The sequence below is a fragment of the Phaseolus vulgaris genome, chromosome 1 (genome assembly GCF_000499845.2).
Source record: "Phaseolus vulgaris cultivar G19833 chromosome 1, P. vulgaris v2.0, whole genome shotgun sequence".
Lineage (NCBI taxonomy): Eukaryota > Viridiplantae > Streptophyta > Magnoliopsida > Fabales > Fabaceae > Phaseolus > Phaseolus vulgaris.
Window position 1 is genome coordinate 48,859,710 of NC_023759.2, and position 15,113 is coordinate 48,874,822.

General features: G+C 29.8%; 1 protein-coding gene across 3 annotated transcripts; it reads left to right on the forward strand.

The window, feature by feature from the left end:
- The first annotated feature begins 6,970 nt into the window (after positions 1-6,970).
- LOC137815002 (uncharacterized) lies at positions 6,971-12,768 on the forward strand. 3 transcript variants are annotated; one of them, XM_068617999.1, is made up of 6 exons: positions 7,228-7,367; positions 7,542-7,673; positions 8,626-8,706; positions 10,461-11,295; positions 11,749-12,288; positions 12,463-12,768. In XM_068617999.1, exons 4-6 carry the CDS (start codon positions 10,471-10,473, stop codon positions 12,568-12,570), a joined length of 1,473 nt encoding a protein of 490 aa, XP_068474100.1. In that variant the 5' UTR covers positions 7,228-7,367; positions 7,542-7,673; positions 8,626-8,706; positions 10,461-10,470; the 3' UTR covers positions 12,571-12,768. The 3 variants fall into 3 exon arrangements, with proteins under 3 accessions (XP_068474097.1, XP_068474099.1, XP_068474100.1); XM_068617996.1 differs by lacking the exon at positions 8,626-8,706 and having other exon boundaries at positions 6,971-7,367; XM_068617998.1 differs by lacking the exon at positions 8,626-8,706 and having other exon boundaries at positions 7,176-7,367; positions 10,464-11,295.
- The last annotated feature ends 2,345 nt before the right edge of the window (positions 12,769-15,113 follow it).

The window sequence follows — 15,113 nt, forward strand, 5'->3', positions numbered from 1 at the left end:
TATTAATTCTTTTTTCATAAAGAAATCATTAGAGAAAATCAATACCAAGAATTGTACTCACAAAGATTAATCTTTCAAAGATTGATTACAAAATTGAGTTATTTACCTATTTTAGTGAAGGCTGAGAGACATAATACTACTTGAGATTAAATTGCATTTATTTTCTAACTTGTTTGCTATTGTTTTGTTGGTGTTCTTTTCATCAATATTTCAATCAGCAAAATGTCAATAAGAGTTAATAATAGAAAGTCATAAGAGACAAAGTTAAAGAAAAGAAAAGAGAAAATTTGATGAAGAGAAAAAATTGATAGATGAAGAAAGGTGGCAAATGGAAGATCAAAGAAGACAACAAAAGGCAAATTGAAGAGGAGCACAAGTGATTAAAATCACGGCAACATTTTATTTTATTCTTTAGTCAACATCAAACTAATTTAAAAATTAATCATTTTTTTAATATTTAATTTAATCAATATAATAATTAATTATTTTTTTTATTTAAAATGTATTTTTATTCAATATTATTTAGTGTTTATATTGGTGTTGCTGTAATTACTATAGTAAATGTAACATGTTTTTTTGTGAGATGGAACAATTAGGTGAGACTTTTTTAGGTTGCAGTGCTGATGGTTTTTTTTAGTATGTTACCACCACTCAGGTTGCACAAGAGTTGTGGACAAGTCTTAAATCAATCCATATTCATATGCATATATTTGTAGGGCTATTTTAGAGGAATATCAATTTTTTATAAGTTACTTTGTGAAGATTTTTCTATATCCTTTTGACTTTTTTAAATACAAATTCGAACATCCCTCAAATACTTTAAATATATTAATTTAATTATTTATCAATAAAAAACTATTAATGTTTAAGTCACTTTTTTAAAAATATTATCTTTCCCAATGAATAAACTACACTAAAATAATAAAAATGTAACATTTTTATTAATGTGAGATATGGATATTATAAGTTATAAATGTTTAAGAAACTTTTCCAAATGATGCTATAATTTATTAATACCCACCGAAACAGAAAAGTGTGACCTAAAACTAAAACTTAAAATCATAATACCATAATTAGTATTTTTAAAGATAATGTTATTAAAAAATCAAACTTTTTAATTTAATAGTTTTAAATATATTATAAATTAAAAATATATTAATTTATTAATTCTTTGCTGATAAAAAAATATATTAAAAATTTGTCAATTAATTGAATAGTTAAAGAAATTTAGTGAAATTATTTCAATAAAAAAAATTTCTTCTCTATTAAATTTCCTCTCTCCGTCATTAACCTAAATTTTATTTATTTATTCAGCTATTCCCTCTTTCACACAGATCCTAAATCCACAGTTTCTAAATTTCCTCTCTCACTCCATGGATTTTCAAATCCTCTCTTTTCCTCTCGCCCCTTTCCCAGATCCCACCTTCTAGAAACTACTTCAAAACAACTTTGAATCTTCCAAATTTGAAATTCCGACATCATGAAACCCTAAGACGACAGGGGTTAAAGTAGCTACGATCAGACACACCTCATGGACCATGTACCTTACAGAACTAGAGCACTTCCACAATGCTGAAATTGAAGAGCTTAAGTAATCAAGGAGGATGAACTAATGGTGAAAAAACAACTCACCAAGCCAAACATCTAAGATTCCAAAGTTTTTGGAACTATTCCCTTGAAAACATAAAGAAGAGAGAAAAGAATATGAAACACGATTCCAACAGAAAGAGAAAATAAATAATGAGATGAAATAATAGTGATGGTTCTACTACTACTGTGGAAGGATGATGAATGCATGTTTGAAAATTTATGACAGAAAAGAAGAAGAAGATGAAGAAGGGTTTCGTGTAAGAAGAAGTGTGTCTGCATAATAGTTGTTAATTAATTAAGTACAGGAAATAATTTTAGCATGCGTAGCTAATTGCAGGGTGTGCAGAGTGGGAGAGTACTGTGAAAGATCAGTTTAATAAGTGCTTTGGGAAGAAAATGAAAAGGTGAGTGATGTATGAATGCCTTCAACATTTATTGAACGTGACGTGACACTTGCTAATCAACCATGCAACTTACCTAATTATATTTTATTCAAAATTTAATGTAAGAGTAATTGAACACAGGAAAGTAGATAATGTCACTTCCAATCCAATTGATGTGAGAAATTCAAACAATATTTTATGTGAAAAAAACAAATGCTGTAAAAGCATATCAAGACTCTGATATACTAATGTAATGCTACTGACATGTAACTATAATGCTTATCCTAAAGGAGAAATAAGAAACAAACACAACTCCAACATATCATATCTAACTTAATTTTCCTTCAAGTTCTTTTTATTCGAAATAATCATGAGAAATTTTGTATAATTTTTCTAAAATTTAGTTTTTTACGTATTTTAAATGAAGTAGATATTCAGGTACTATCTACATGTTAATCCAAACAATGTATAAAAATAATAAATAACATAAAAATCAAATTATATTATATATTCAGCTAATTATGTAATTTTAAATGTAATTGTCAGTTACCAATTTTAATTACTTATTTATTAAAATAATATTTTTTATTTTTAGTAATTATAAAAAGTGAAAACCAAACTTTAACTCCAATTTATATATAGTGTGGGTTTAGGGCTGAAGGTTTCATCTATTGACCTATTTTTACGGTCCAGGAAAAGTTAAATTGGACCCTAACAGGCTTCAATCGTCAGAGTTAAGAAAAGATAAAAAAAAATCATAAATTTAGATTTAATTGTCATGCTTAGTAAATTACTAATTATATAACAATAAAGAAAGAAGTGCACTAAATGCTTGTGTTTTCTTTTTTACTAGTAAACAATTGAATTAAGCAATTATTTCAAAGGTTTTAAAGGTGTAAACCTTTAAAAATTAACTAAGGTTAAAAAACTTCCGTTATTTTGCGGAGGTTTTGAAATAAATATATGGAAATTAATGAAGGTTAAAAAAACCTCAGTTATTTTACGGAGATTTTAAAATAAATCTTTGAAAATTAATGAGGGTTAAAAAAACCTCCGTCATTTTGCCGAGATTTTAGAATAAACCTTTGGAATTTAAATAAGGTTAAAAAACCTCCGTTATTTTGTTGAGGTTTTAAAAAAAAACCTCCATTAATTAAATCAATTTTTAAGGTTATGTTAACCTCCGTTAAATAACCTCCACTAAAATCATTTTTTTCTTGTAGTGGGTGAAGGGAGAATTTGGCCTTTTACAATCTTGGATAAATTAGTTAGCAAAAACTATACCGAAAATACAGACGTGGCCCAGTTGAAAAACTGTGAACAAATCTTTGGAAATAGCTAAGTACACTCCCAATAACCTCTTATGAGAGATATGGTAAAGTGTATAACAAAATATGAATGCCAATCATTTTGGTTAGGATAAATGAATATCTACTGTGGAAGACAAGAAATAAACACCTCAGAGGAAGCAAAATTTTAAAGTTTGAAATATATTTGATACATTCGGAAATAAAAACAAAAACAAATCTTACACTTTTCTGTTTAAGGGTAATTTTGGAATTAAAATATTTATGGAGATGGAAGGAAAAAACTATGAAGGTGGAAGAGTAAATTGGTATCTTGTTATCACACCACCCCACAAAGTACCATCTTAAAGCATATTATACACTTAGATGCCTCAGAAAAAGACTGAAAAACGATAATATACATGCATTTAAACTTTCAACATAAACTAAGCCATTAAAAATTATGTAGTTTTGGAAGAAAAAATATATCAAAAGTGGGTTGTACCTAACAAGGATGTACATTTAGCAATTATCCAATTTTCTTTAGTCAAAATTATTAAAAAGTCTAATTCTTGGTGCAAGTCTTTAAAGGTGTCGATTTGAAGATTATAGAAAGGCAAATTCTTCCTACACCCAACATTTTTGTACCTACACCTGACACATTTTTAAAATTCTGAAAATACCCTTTATTTCATATATGAAAATCTGGAATTGAAAATAATACATTCTGGAAAAGTAGATCCATAAGAGTTTTTTTGTGTTCTGGACATAAAAATTTGGAAACAAAAATCAAAAGCCGATTCTATATAAGAAAATCCATAATAAAAAAATAAAAAAATCCATAATACAAAAAGTAATACATTAAGAACATTTTCGTCTTTTCCATTGAAATTGGGTGCAGGGATATGGTTCGGAAGCAATTGCCTTATAGAAATAATGTAAGAGTTTTAACTATCACCTACTCACACCATTAATAAACAATCCCTTTAAGATAGCAATGGTTCTTCACACCCACCTTCACCAACATTAGGGAACCACACTCCAAAGTCTTGGTCTTTGATTTTGACATGCATGAAATTAAGTCAAAGACGACGCTATGAAACGGTTAAACACCATATTCTTCAAACTATGTTGTAGGAATTGATCCTTCATTCCATGTATATCAACACACATATAAAAAAAAATTTAAAAAGGGTAAATCCTTCAAATAAATTTTTAAATCTAAAGAAATTAAAGGACATGTGATTCATAAAAAACACCATTGAAATCACATAAAATAAAACATGCCCCTTAATTATGTCAAAAAGGTGAACATGATAGCAATTGGAAAGAAATGGCGGTGTTTATTATTCAATTGAAAACGTGATAGATATCAAAGCAAGTGTAAAAATAAAAATTTACAAATAAATAACCATATTCACATTATCAAATAAATAAATTTATAATAAATGAGAAAGTAAATACGTGTACTGGAAAGTAAGATTAAAGTAAATATTATAATTTACTGTATATTAAAAATAATATGAAAGAAGTGAAGTTATTATATTAAAAATAAAAATTGAGTATGTAATGTATGGATGACATGAGCATCAATGGCATCCATGTATGCTGGTTACGCTGTATATGCATCCGTATGATGTTTTGTCGATAGTGTACAGAAACTTCATTGCCTGTCGGAAGGGACGGAAAGAACACAATTCTTTATATATATATATATATATATATATATATATATATATATATATATATATATATATATATATATATATATATATATATATATATATATGAAATACGAGAAAAGTCTTGGTTTGTGATATAGGACAAATGTTTTTTTTTCTTAATAATTGATGAAATATTTATTTTAATTGTTATAAAAAAATAGATTTAGAGTTATTTATATTTTTTTGAAAAGAATATTTGTGTTGATAAATTGATTTTATGATTTATTCATAGAGAATCATTTTATTGGTATAATAGACTTCAATCTAGTCTATTTTTAGAATTCTTTATTATAGGTATAGTCTACCCTATGTATCATTTTTTTTAACATATAACTTAGTTCCCATATATTTTTTTTTTAAATAATAATTTTTTATGTGATGGCAAATGATTGTTGTTTCTTGAGGTGTTACCTAGTTAAGATGTCAAGTAGCACAGTGATGTCTAACATGAAAGTTTTTTATTAAAAAAAAAAATGAAAAACAAGAAAAATAAAAAAATTGAAATGTGTAATTTGATTTAGTAGGTTGAAAAAAAAATATTTAAACTATAATCTTAACTCTAGTACCTTAGCAGACATATAATAAAGAGGCTTGGTGGGTGTGTCTTGTTGTCATCTTCTCCTCATTCCACCTTTCTCATACTTTTCCTTAAACATTCAAAAGTTCCATATATTTATAATTGATTTTGAAAGTCTTAAAGAGAAGAAATTAATCTTAATGAATTATTTTGTCTATTGAATTTCTATAAACTTTTATGTGACTTTTTATTTGTGCCTATAAATATCATTTTCGTAGACTGGTCTCGTTTAAATATTAATTTTCATCTACTATAATACTTCAAAAAGTACTTGTTTAGGTTTAATTTTTTGACTTGTTTAGGTTTAATTTATTCCTACTACCAATTATCTCCGATGGAAATTATACATGAAAACTACTTGAAAATTATATATTTTAGAAATTACTCATTTTCTCTCTTTTTTTCATTTTTTTCATCCAAATAAATAGAGAAAAAATATTTTCTTTTATCTATATCTTTTCCATTCTTTCTTAATTCTTAGCTCTCTTTTTCACCTCATTCCAGTATAACTATTTTAATTAAAATATATATATATATATATATATATATATATATTTGTAGAATATTTTGATAGAAAATGACTTTTGAGGTGTAATCGGTGTTCCTTGGAAGGAGAAGAGAAAATACAAAGAAGTGGAGTTCTGAGTCTGACACTCACTTCAACCTTTTCTCGGATCTCGAACCGTCACTATCCAAAACTGTCATGTTTTCATCAAAGCCACGCGTCACTTCAAAATTCAACAAAGCTCTTCTTTATATATTTCTTTATCAATTTAATATTTACTTTCTACTTCTCTATTGAGTTAAAAGAGAAACTAAAGCCATGTAAAAACTATTTCAAGAAAAAAAGTACAATCCTTTTGATGAAGCATGGTTTGCACAGTGCAGGTAAATTTTGAAAAAAAAAAACTAGAAATTAACATTTTATTATAAAGTTTTATTTTGTGTAAATATATTAACTTTGTTTTTAATTTTAATTTTTGATGACCAAACGTTGCATTTCACATGTCATTTTTTTTTCATAGAGATCAAATGCATAGTTTTCAATAATATAGTTAAATCCTACTACCACAAATGATACTATTAGTTAATATTTTTTATAATTAATATTTTTTAGGCTAGTAAATTTATCATCAAAGATCAAAGGATAATGTATGTATTATAGTGTATAAAAATTATATTTCAAATAGTTAAAAGTGGCCGTTACTATAGGTATAAAAAATCAATATTTTTGTGTGATTATTTATAGTTGAAGATTAACATGATTTCTTAAAATTAGACATCAATGTAACCTTGATGGGAACATAATTATTTTTATTCGAATTGACATTGGATTACCACAACCTATACCGAAAATAACCTTTGTATCTCTTAGAAGAATATATACCATATATTGTTAGTGGTGGAAATGCCACTTTTAACTTTTTCAATAAAAATGTATTTCTTTGAAAAAGAAATAATAATAAAAGTTAAAGACACTTAGAAAAACAACCTTTGGAAACTAATTTCTATGAATGTGTAACAGTGTGAGTGCATGATGATGCAAGAGAGCATATTACATGACACATGGCCATGATGTTCCATAACCGACCCCTCAAGGTCCCAACAAAAAATTGAGTCATTCCTCTCACTCTTCTTCTGTGTAAATGTACAATGTTCTCCTTTTATATGCAATGTGAACAGCAGATCATGATCTCAGACATGGTCTCAGGATTCTGCACCATAACAAAACCAGCACAAATACAAAAGAAGAAGGAGAAGAGAATTCTGTTGAATGATGGGAACCTACCCTTCTTCTGCTGAGGGGGTATGATCAAAATTTCCAAATTTTTTTTTGTTTTTCTTCTGTCATCATTAATTTCTTTCTATTATTCATCTGGGTCATCGCCATCTTCATCTTTTCATGTGAAGTTTTAACCTTTATGTTTTTATTTTTGTGGGATTTTGTTTTATATAATTTTGTTATTCTGTTTCATTGCAGGGAGTTGTTCAGGAATAAGAGCCAGAACAGGTTGCGGTTAAAAAAAGTCATAACTTGATGCAAAGGGCAGTAGCAGAATTGTATAACCAAACAAAAGGAAAAGAAGTATTCCAATTTGATCCTTAAACTGAGGTATGAAGTGTTTGAAGGTTTTTTCTGTTCTGCTTTAAGTAATTGTTGGGATTTTATGTATCCTCTCCCATGTCTATTTTTAAAGATAACGATAATATATCATCTTTACATTATCACTCAAGCTTCTTCCCGAATGGAAAAAAAAAACAAAGTGTTCCATTTTCATCCTTAAATATGATTCATTTGATTATACTCTTCTTGGCTATGCAGCAGCCTTTGAGAACACAAATGCTTTCAGTTTTTATTCTTTTCAAAGTGAGTGATGGTGTGATCTAAATTTATCATTTTCATAGATGCATTTTATGTGAATTATGTCGATGCAAAAAAGGGTACTGTTACTATACGGTGAAAACATTATTTTTATTAATTTACTTTTGTACTTGTATCTCAGAAATACATTTTAACAACGTTTTGGTATGTTAACCCCCAGTAAATATATTACTTGCTGTGTCTTCTCCCCAGGAATTCTTTTACAGTGCAATTCAGCTTAATTTATTTATTATATACACAATTAACCACTTTTTAAGGGAAAAAATATATAAAATAAAATAAGATAACAAAGACATTAAGATAAATTTTTCTCTCAAGTCAACTTCAATCTAGTGAGCTTGAAGTGTGTAGACGAAGGTTGTCACTGTAATATGCTCCATATCTCTGGTTTTCATTCCACCCTCTCGTTAACATACCATGTATAGAGAATTAGAGAAAGGTAATCATGCTGTGGGAAGAGTGTGCATAGAATCTGAGTAAGCATATAGTGTTCCTATAACCAGCCTCACAAGTAAGATGAAGGTCCATAATATACACCACCATTTTTTGTTCTGTGTTCTAATAGAAAGTCACAACTTGGCTAATGCTATTAATAACTTTCATGAAAGATAGGTGATGTTTCCGAATAATATACCTCATGTTTCTTTTAGCAATTTGATTATTGGCTCCCCTAATATTCCAGGAAAGCACTTTAACATCTTTAAAGTTCATCATGAAAGACAGAATGAAAAGGAACAAGTAAAACTACTTGGCTCTGACCTTGGTTCGTATCAATCTCATTTATCATTTTCATTTCTGGCACTACTTCAATCTAACTTCCCAAGAAACTTCTTTATTCTGTAAATTGTTGGACCTTGTAGTAAAAGCTTAGCCCTTTTTATTTCCAGATTTACTAGAACCAGAAGTTGTATCTTCAACTATACCATCTAGATAAGCATATAAATTCAGAGAAATATTCCCAACATGCATATCTTGTGTACTATTTGCTTGCTGATGTGATCTAATAATAATAGCATCCATCTCATTCTTGTTTACTTCCTTTCCTACAAAGTTTTCACCATTAACATATTCACTTTGACTTGCTTCATTCCTCCTTTTTTGCTTATTTCCAATTATAGGAGGATTACTAGTAAACTCAAACAAACTCTTATTCTCTACCTTGTTGTCTAAGGTCCTCCTTTTATTAACCATCAAAGCTTATAATTTTCTTCCTTTTTATGTGTGGACAGATTTGATAAGAGGTACATTGTTGAGTTTCCCTTTCGAAAAAACCTTATCCTATTGAGGTTGTCGTTTTTTCTGTGTAACAATCCTTTACTCCATGATTTTTTTTATCTAAGTCTTCATATCTTTGAATTATATCATTAGATTTTTCTATCCCAATGACAGAATCTCCCGTTACTAGCTATATCTTGATTTTATTTCCTTTGCTTTTCTTTTTCTTCTTTTCACCACCTTAGTTCTTTCTTCTTTTGATATTTGTTCTAGTTGTTTCTCCATTTTGTTCATCTCTTTCCATATCTGATGAAGGCAACTATCAAGTGACCAAAACATCCACATGCACTCCAAACGACTTGCAGTCCCTCATATTCCACGTAATACCAGTGTCCTTGAATCCAAATTGTCCCCACAACTAATTGAGTTAGATCAATTTCAACACATATTCTTTCAAATGAGCCTCTTTTTGCCCGAAGTGTATTAGTATCAACTTTGATTGATCTTTTAATCAATGAAGCCACTAAAGGGAAGCTTTCATCATTAAAGACTAGATTAAGGTCTGAAAACCTAATCCGTATCATATTTCTTCTTATCTTTGCACTAGGCAATACAAAATTTGGACTCCGTAAAGAAATTCCCAAAATGTTAGGATTTCAAGTGAGTTTGAGTCCACATTGAATAAAAATGGGAAAATTGAGCAACATGCAAGGAAGAAGACCTGTAAACCCATTGCCTTAAGGTTTAAGGTTGAACATGGTGTCATAATCTCTTATATGAATTTGCTCATAGCTAAGTGGTATTGAATCTCCCCAGTGTATCCTTCTTGAAAGATCCAACAATCAATGTGAGACTCGGACTCACTTGGATTCCTACCACTAAATAGTGATCAAACACCATCCATGGACCTCCTGCTATCATGTTATGTTTGATACACTATTTTATTGAGCAATTTTGACATGTCATAGGTCTGGTGAAAATAATTGATTTAGTAAAAGACCTTAGTTTGGCTTACTGGTTAATGGCTTTGATCTTTAAATCTTTTAGCGCATCAATTAGAAAAATAATTAATGGTTTAAATAAATTCATCAGGTTTAAGGATTATCCTTGCTTAATAAGAAACTTGGCGCATCCACTTGTTGGATTATTATTATTATTCTAAGCAAATGAGGTTTTCATAGATAAAAAGTAAGCAATTGCAATATAATGGAATTGTTTCATAGTGACTTTGATCAATTGCGAGTTATATGATTTGTTATGATTCATGTCTAAATTCTTTCTAATGAGTTATTTCAAATGTAGTAGGGAGAAGATGAGCCACAATCGCTTGGAACCTGGTCATGAGTCTCCTCTTAAAGCATCGAGACTATCTTTTTTCCCCGAAAGACTTGGTGATATGGTTGTACTCTTAATAAGGTTTGGCATACTTGTGTGCCTTGTTGCCTCCATATCACTTGCCCTCCATTCAGCATTTGCTAAACCAGACCGATGGTTCCCCTTACCGGAGCATATACATACTGTACAGAATACTTCTGTCATTGACAGCGGACCAACAAACATCTCACATATTCTGTTTGGCATTGCTGGGTCATCTAACACTTGGCATGACCGTAGCAACTACAGTAAACTATGGTGGAAACCAAACACCACAAGAGGTTTTGTTTGGCTTGACAAGAAGCCTGAGATTTTGCATGATGACATGTTACTTCCATATCAAATCTCACAGGGCTGGAGGCGGTTCCAGTATGTGCACTCAGCATCTGCAGTTCGGATTGCCCGGATAGTTTATGAGAGCTTTAAACTTGGTTTACCAAATGTTAGGTGGTTTGTAATGGGAGACGATGATACTGTGTTCTTTACTGAGAACTTAGTTACTGTCTTGGGAAAATATGATCACAATCAAATGTACTATATTGGTGGGAGTTCTGAGAGTGTTGAGCAAGATGTGATGCATTCTTATAACATGGCCTTTGGTGGAGGTGGATTTGCAATCAGTTATGCATTAGCTGCTCAACTAGACAAAATGATGGATGGTTGTCTAAGCAGATACTACTATTTTTATGGTTCTGATCAAAGGGTTTGGGCCTGTGTGAATGAAATTGGGGTGCCTCTTACCAGAGAAGTTGGATTCCACCAGGTATATTCTTTTTCAACTTGTTACATTTGTGTACTTTTTGGTACAAACAAACTATACACTGATATACATAGTTGGTCAATCTCCCTTTGACTCCCCTCCTGCTTGACATCTACGTACCACAAACTTTGGAAGTTTAGCAATAGGATAAATAGAGTACATGAACTCAGCGTAAAGGGATTTTAAATTGCAGACCAGTCAGAATTTGCCTTGTAAAGTCATTTTTAGCAAGATTTGTGATTGATTGACAGTATAAAAACCCTTATCATTGTGAGTGCATAAAAATTAAACTCAGCAATATTAAATATAGGTGCAAGCTAATCTTTTGATTGTTTTCTGCCAAATGAAGAAAGAATCAATCACATTCATGTTTCAAATGTCGTTAGTTCAGCTTGCATCTTTGGACTTGTCCATGCTCAATAAATTTTGTTTATTAATGACCTTTTTTTCTTTCAGCTTGACATAAGAGGGGATCCATATGGTCTTCTAGCTGCACATCCCTTGGTACCACTTCTATCACTCCATCACCTTGGCCAATTGAACTCCTTGTTTCCCAACCAGACTCAATTTCACTCAATGGAAAAGCTCATCAGTGCATACGACGCTGACCCTGCCCGGATAGTGCAGCAAAGTTTTTGCTATGATCATAAGCACAGATGGTCAATATCTATCTCATGGGGTTACACTATACAAATATATCCATTATTGTTGGTAGCAGCAGACTTGCAGATGCCACTGCAGACATTTAAGACTTGGCGAAGTTGGAAGGACGGTCCCTTCACATTCAATACTAGACCAATGAGCTCTGACCCGTGCCAGAAGCCAGCTGTGTTTTTCCTGGATGAGGTTACAAAGGTTGGAAAAAGTGGAAGTGTCACTATCTACAAGAGACATGAAGGCAATGAAGGGAAGTGCACAAGAAAAGACATTAATAACGTGGAAGTGGAAAGAATTAGAGTTTCTGCCTTGAAGCTGGACCCAGAATATTGGAAGAATGTAACTCTCTTAATCTTTTCTCTCAACACACACAACTGAAACAAAAACATCTTTGGATCTAGAACTTAGCTTTGTCATGATAATAATATGCTTGAACAGAATTGAATTCCATATACATTTGGAGTTTAAAAATGGCTGTTAAATTAATCATTTGATTTGGCTGTACTTAACCAGGTACTGCGCAGGCATTGCTGCCAATTACTGTGGGGTGGAAGCATAAAGAATGGTAGTATGCATATCAGGATTAGGAAGTGCAGACCTCAAGAAACAGTCACTGCTTAGGAATCAGCCATTTTATTTGGTCGGCATAGTTAGTAGATCACTATAGTGAGTCTTGTAGGTGTCACCTCTAACATTTCCACCCTTGTACATATATAGTTGTCAAAATATTCATAGTCTCAACTTATAATAAATGTCTCGGGAAATTTTCCACTTGTTTGTATGGCCTCAAATATCTAGATATGTATTGTTTTTTCTCTCCACTTTTCATATTCTGGCTTTTGCTTCCCTTTTCAATCATGCAAGCACATGTTTCTTATGGACAGCAGGAAGACTTTCCCTCATTATTCCTCTTCATTTGAAGTTAATGTCTTTGACACTAGAAATTGCCACCACCTCACCAGCAATGGTAAAGATGATTCCTCTGTGTATTTTGATGTTCAAGTTTCAACTTTACTTTGGTGAGCCTTTTGTGCAGGTTCTGAGAACTGAACTGCAGACCTAGGAAATCTTTGAATAATGTTGTGCAGAGAATGAAAACTGTTGCTCCTAGTCCTGGATAAAACTAGATCAATCTCAGGTGTGCACTATTAAGAACTTAATTTTGTTCAATGGTGGAATGGTTCCTTGCCCCAGTAATCACTACAAGAAAATCTTGAAATAGAAACTAATTTTAGATAACAAAATAATTAGTTAATATATTGACTAAAGTAAATACTATTTTATAAACTAAAAAAATTATTGATATCTAAAATAATATTTATTATTAATAAAAATGTATAAAGTAGTTTTCAAATTAGTTGATATCTAAAATAATGTTTATTATTAATAAAAATGTATAAAGTAGTTTTCAAATCAGTATCTAATCATTAGGTACTAAGATTTTATCTACTAATTGTTTATATTTTAAATCAGTTTCTATTAGTCTTTTAAAGATTAATTTAGAATCTAAAATATTAGTAGCTAAAATTTTGGTAGTAAATTTAAAATGGAGAAACTATTTTATAAGTTTTTATTAATAATAGAAATCCCCTTAGATATCAATAATTTTTTAATATCTAACATAATATTTAATTTAGTTAATACAGTGACTAATTATATTTTGTCTCTAAATTTAGTTATTATTTAATGATTTTTTTTGTACTAAATAGATGCTCCATTATTTTTAACTGGATTTCACCAGGTTCAGGATGAGTAAGGAAGTACAGATAAATGTCGTTTTGCTTGTTAGAAGAACGGTTTGAAGAGGGAGAAGATTTGGTAAGGTGTTGTTTATTCTCTTCTTTTATAACATGCATAGATTTGGTGACGTAACCTGAATTAGGCCATGTTTTGTGGCAAAATAACTTTTTTTTTCTTAATTGTGTTATTTCCTTCTCCATTTTACTGTGCATGCAGGGTAATTGTTTAACTTCTTACACTGGATATTAAGAACAATTTTGATTACATAAAACAATGCATATTCAAGATCTACTTTGGAATGTTAAATACTTTGTTTTGTTTTGCGCGAAACTAACAGTTCCTTTAACTGCCGAAAACTGTAAAACTGACGGCTAGAAGTTACAATATTTTTTTTAGCGTGTGTGTGTCTCTGCATCATGGATGGATCATTATGATCAGAATTGTGGAAAAAACTGTTCTTACAATTGTGAAAAAAACTGTTCTTTTAGTAAAAAAAAAACTATGTACTATTGTAGGAGATCGGGTGTTTTGCACTTGGAGGATCAAGTTTTCTTCTTAGCCAATTTCTTTCTGCACCATATCAATTTTTAACCCGAACCTTATATTTTTTAAATTTTCAAAATTATCCTTATTCCAAGTTTTCAAATATAGAATAATAAATATAATTCAAAACTAAAGAAAAGATTCTGGAATACAAATTTGAGAATGTATAACAGATAAGAATTTTCAGAATTTAAAAATGTGTTATGAAAATTTAAATATGGAATATTTTTGGAAAAATGGTTTTGGAAGTAATTTTAATCTATACATTTCTTTTGTTTAAGGTTATTTTGGAAGTGTATTTTTGTTATTTTCATTTTTCAATAGGAGATTGCGTGTATGTTAGAATTGATATGGGGAAGAGAGAATTTGCCTTCTTGTCATTAGTGAATTATTTGGGTTTGGTTTATTAAATGTTGGATTTAGTTTATTTATTTAACCAATAAAAAGTCTAAGCTTTAAATAAGGTTGAAATATTTAAGTTAAAATTATGTTTTGCAAGCTTATCTATCATTAATAGTTTGAGTAATCAGAGATCTATGTAAGCCCAAAGAGTGGTAATTAATTTATTGATTTACTTGAATATTCTAATTTTATTACTAATTTACATCTACCACTTATCCAACTTACTAACTCTATTTTTTAAGATTTATATTTTAAACTAACGCGTTAAACTTTTTAAAAGGTCATCATTTTTGTATCGAAATTTTCATCTTACTCTTTTAAGTTATTTTATAGCTGCTGCCTTCACTTTTATTTTACTTTTTACTATAAACATGCTTGTTTTAAATATTAAACTGATAAAATTAAGGAAAATAATTCAAATGAGTAATTAAGTCATAACCGAGTTAAATGAATTAAGTATGAGCCAACCTTAATTTGTA

What these genes read in the sequence shown, in the direction of transcription:
- LOC137815002 (XM_068617996.1), top strand. Translation starts at nt 10,471, where the DNA reads ATGAGCCACAATCGCTTGGAACCTGGTCATGAGTCTCCTCTTAAAGCA. An exon ending in GAGAAGTTGGATTCCACCAG is followed by an intron (nt 11,296 to 11,748) that starts GTATATTCTTTT and finishes TTTTTCTTTCAG; the next exon opens with CTTGACATAAGAGGGGATCC. An exon ending in ACCCAGAATATTGGAAGAAT is followed by an intron (nt 12,289 to 12,462) that starts GTAACTCTCTTA and finishes GTACTTAACCAG; the next exon opens with GTACTGCGCAGGCATTGCTG.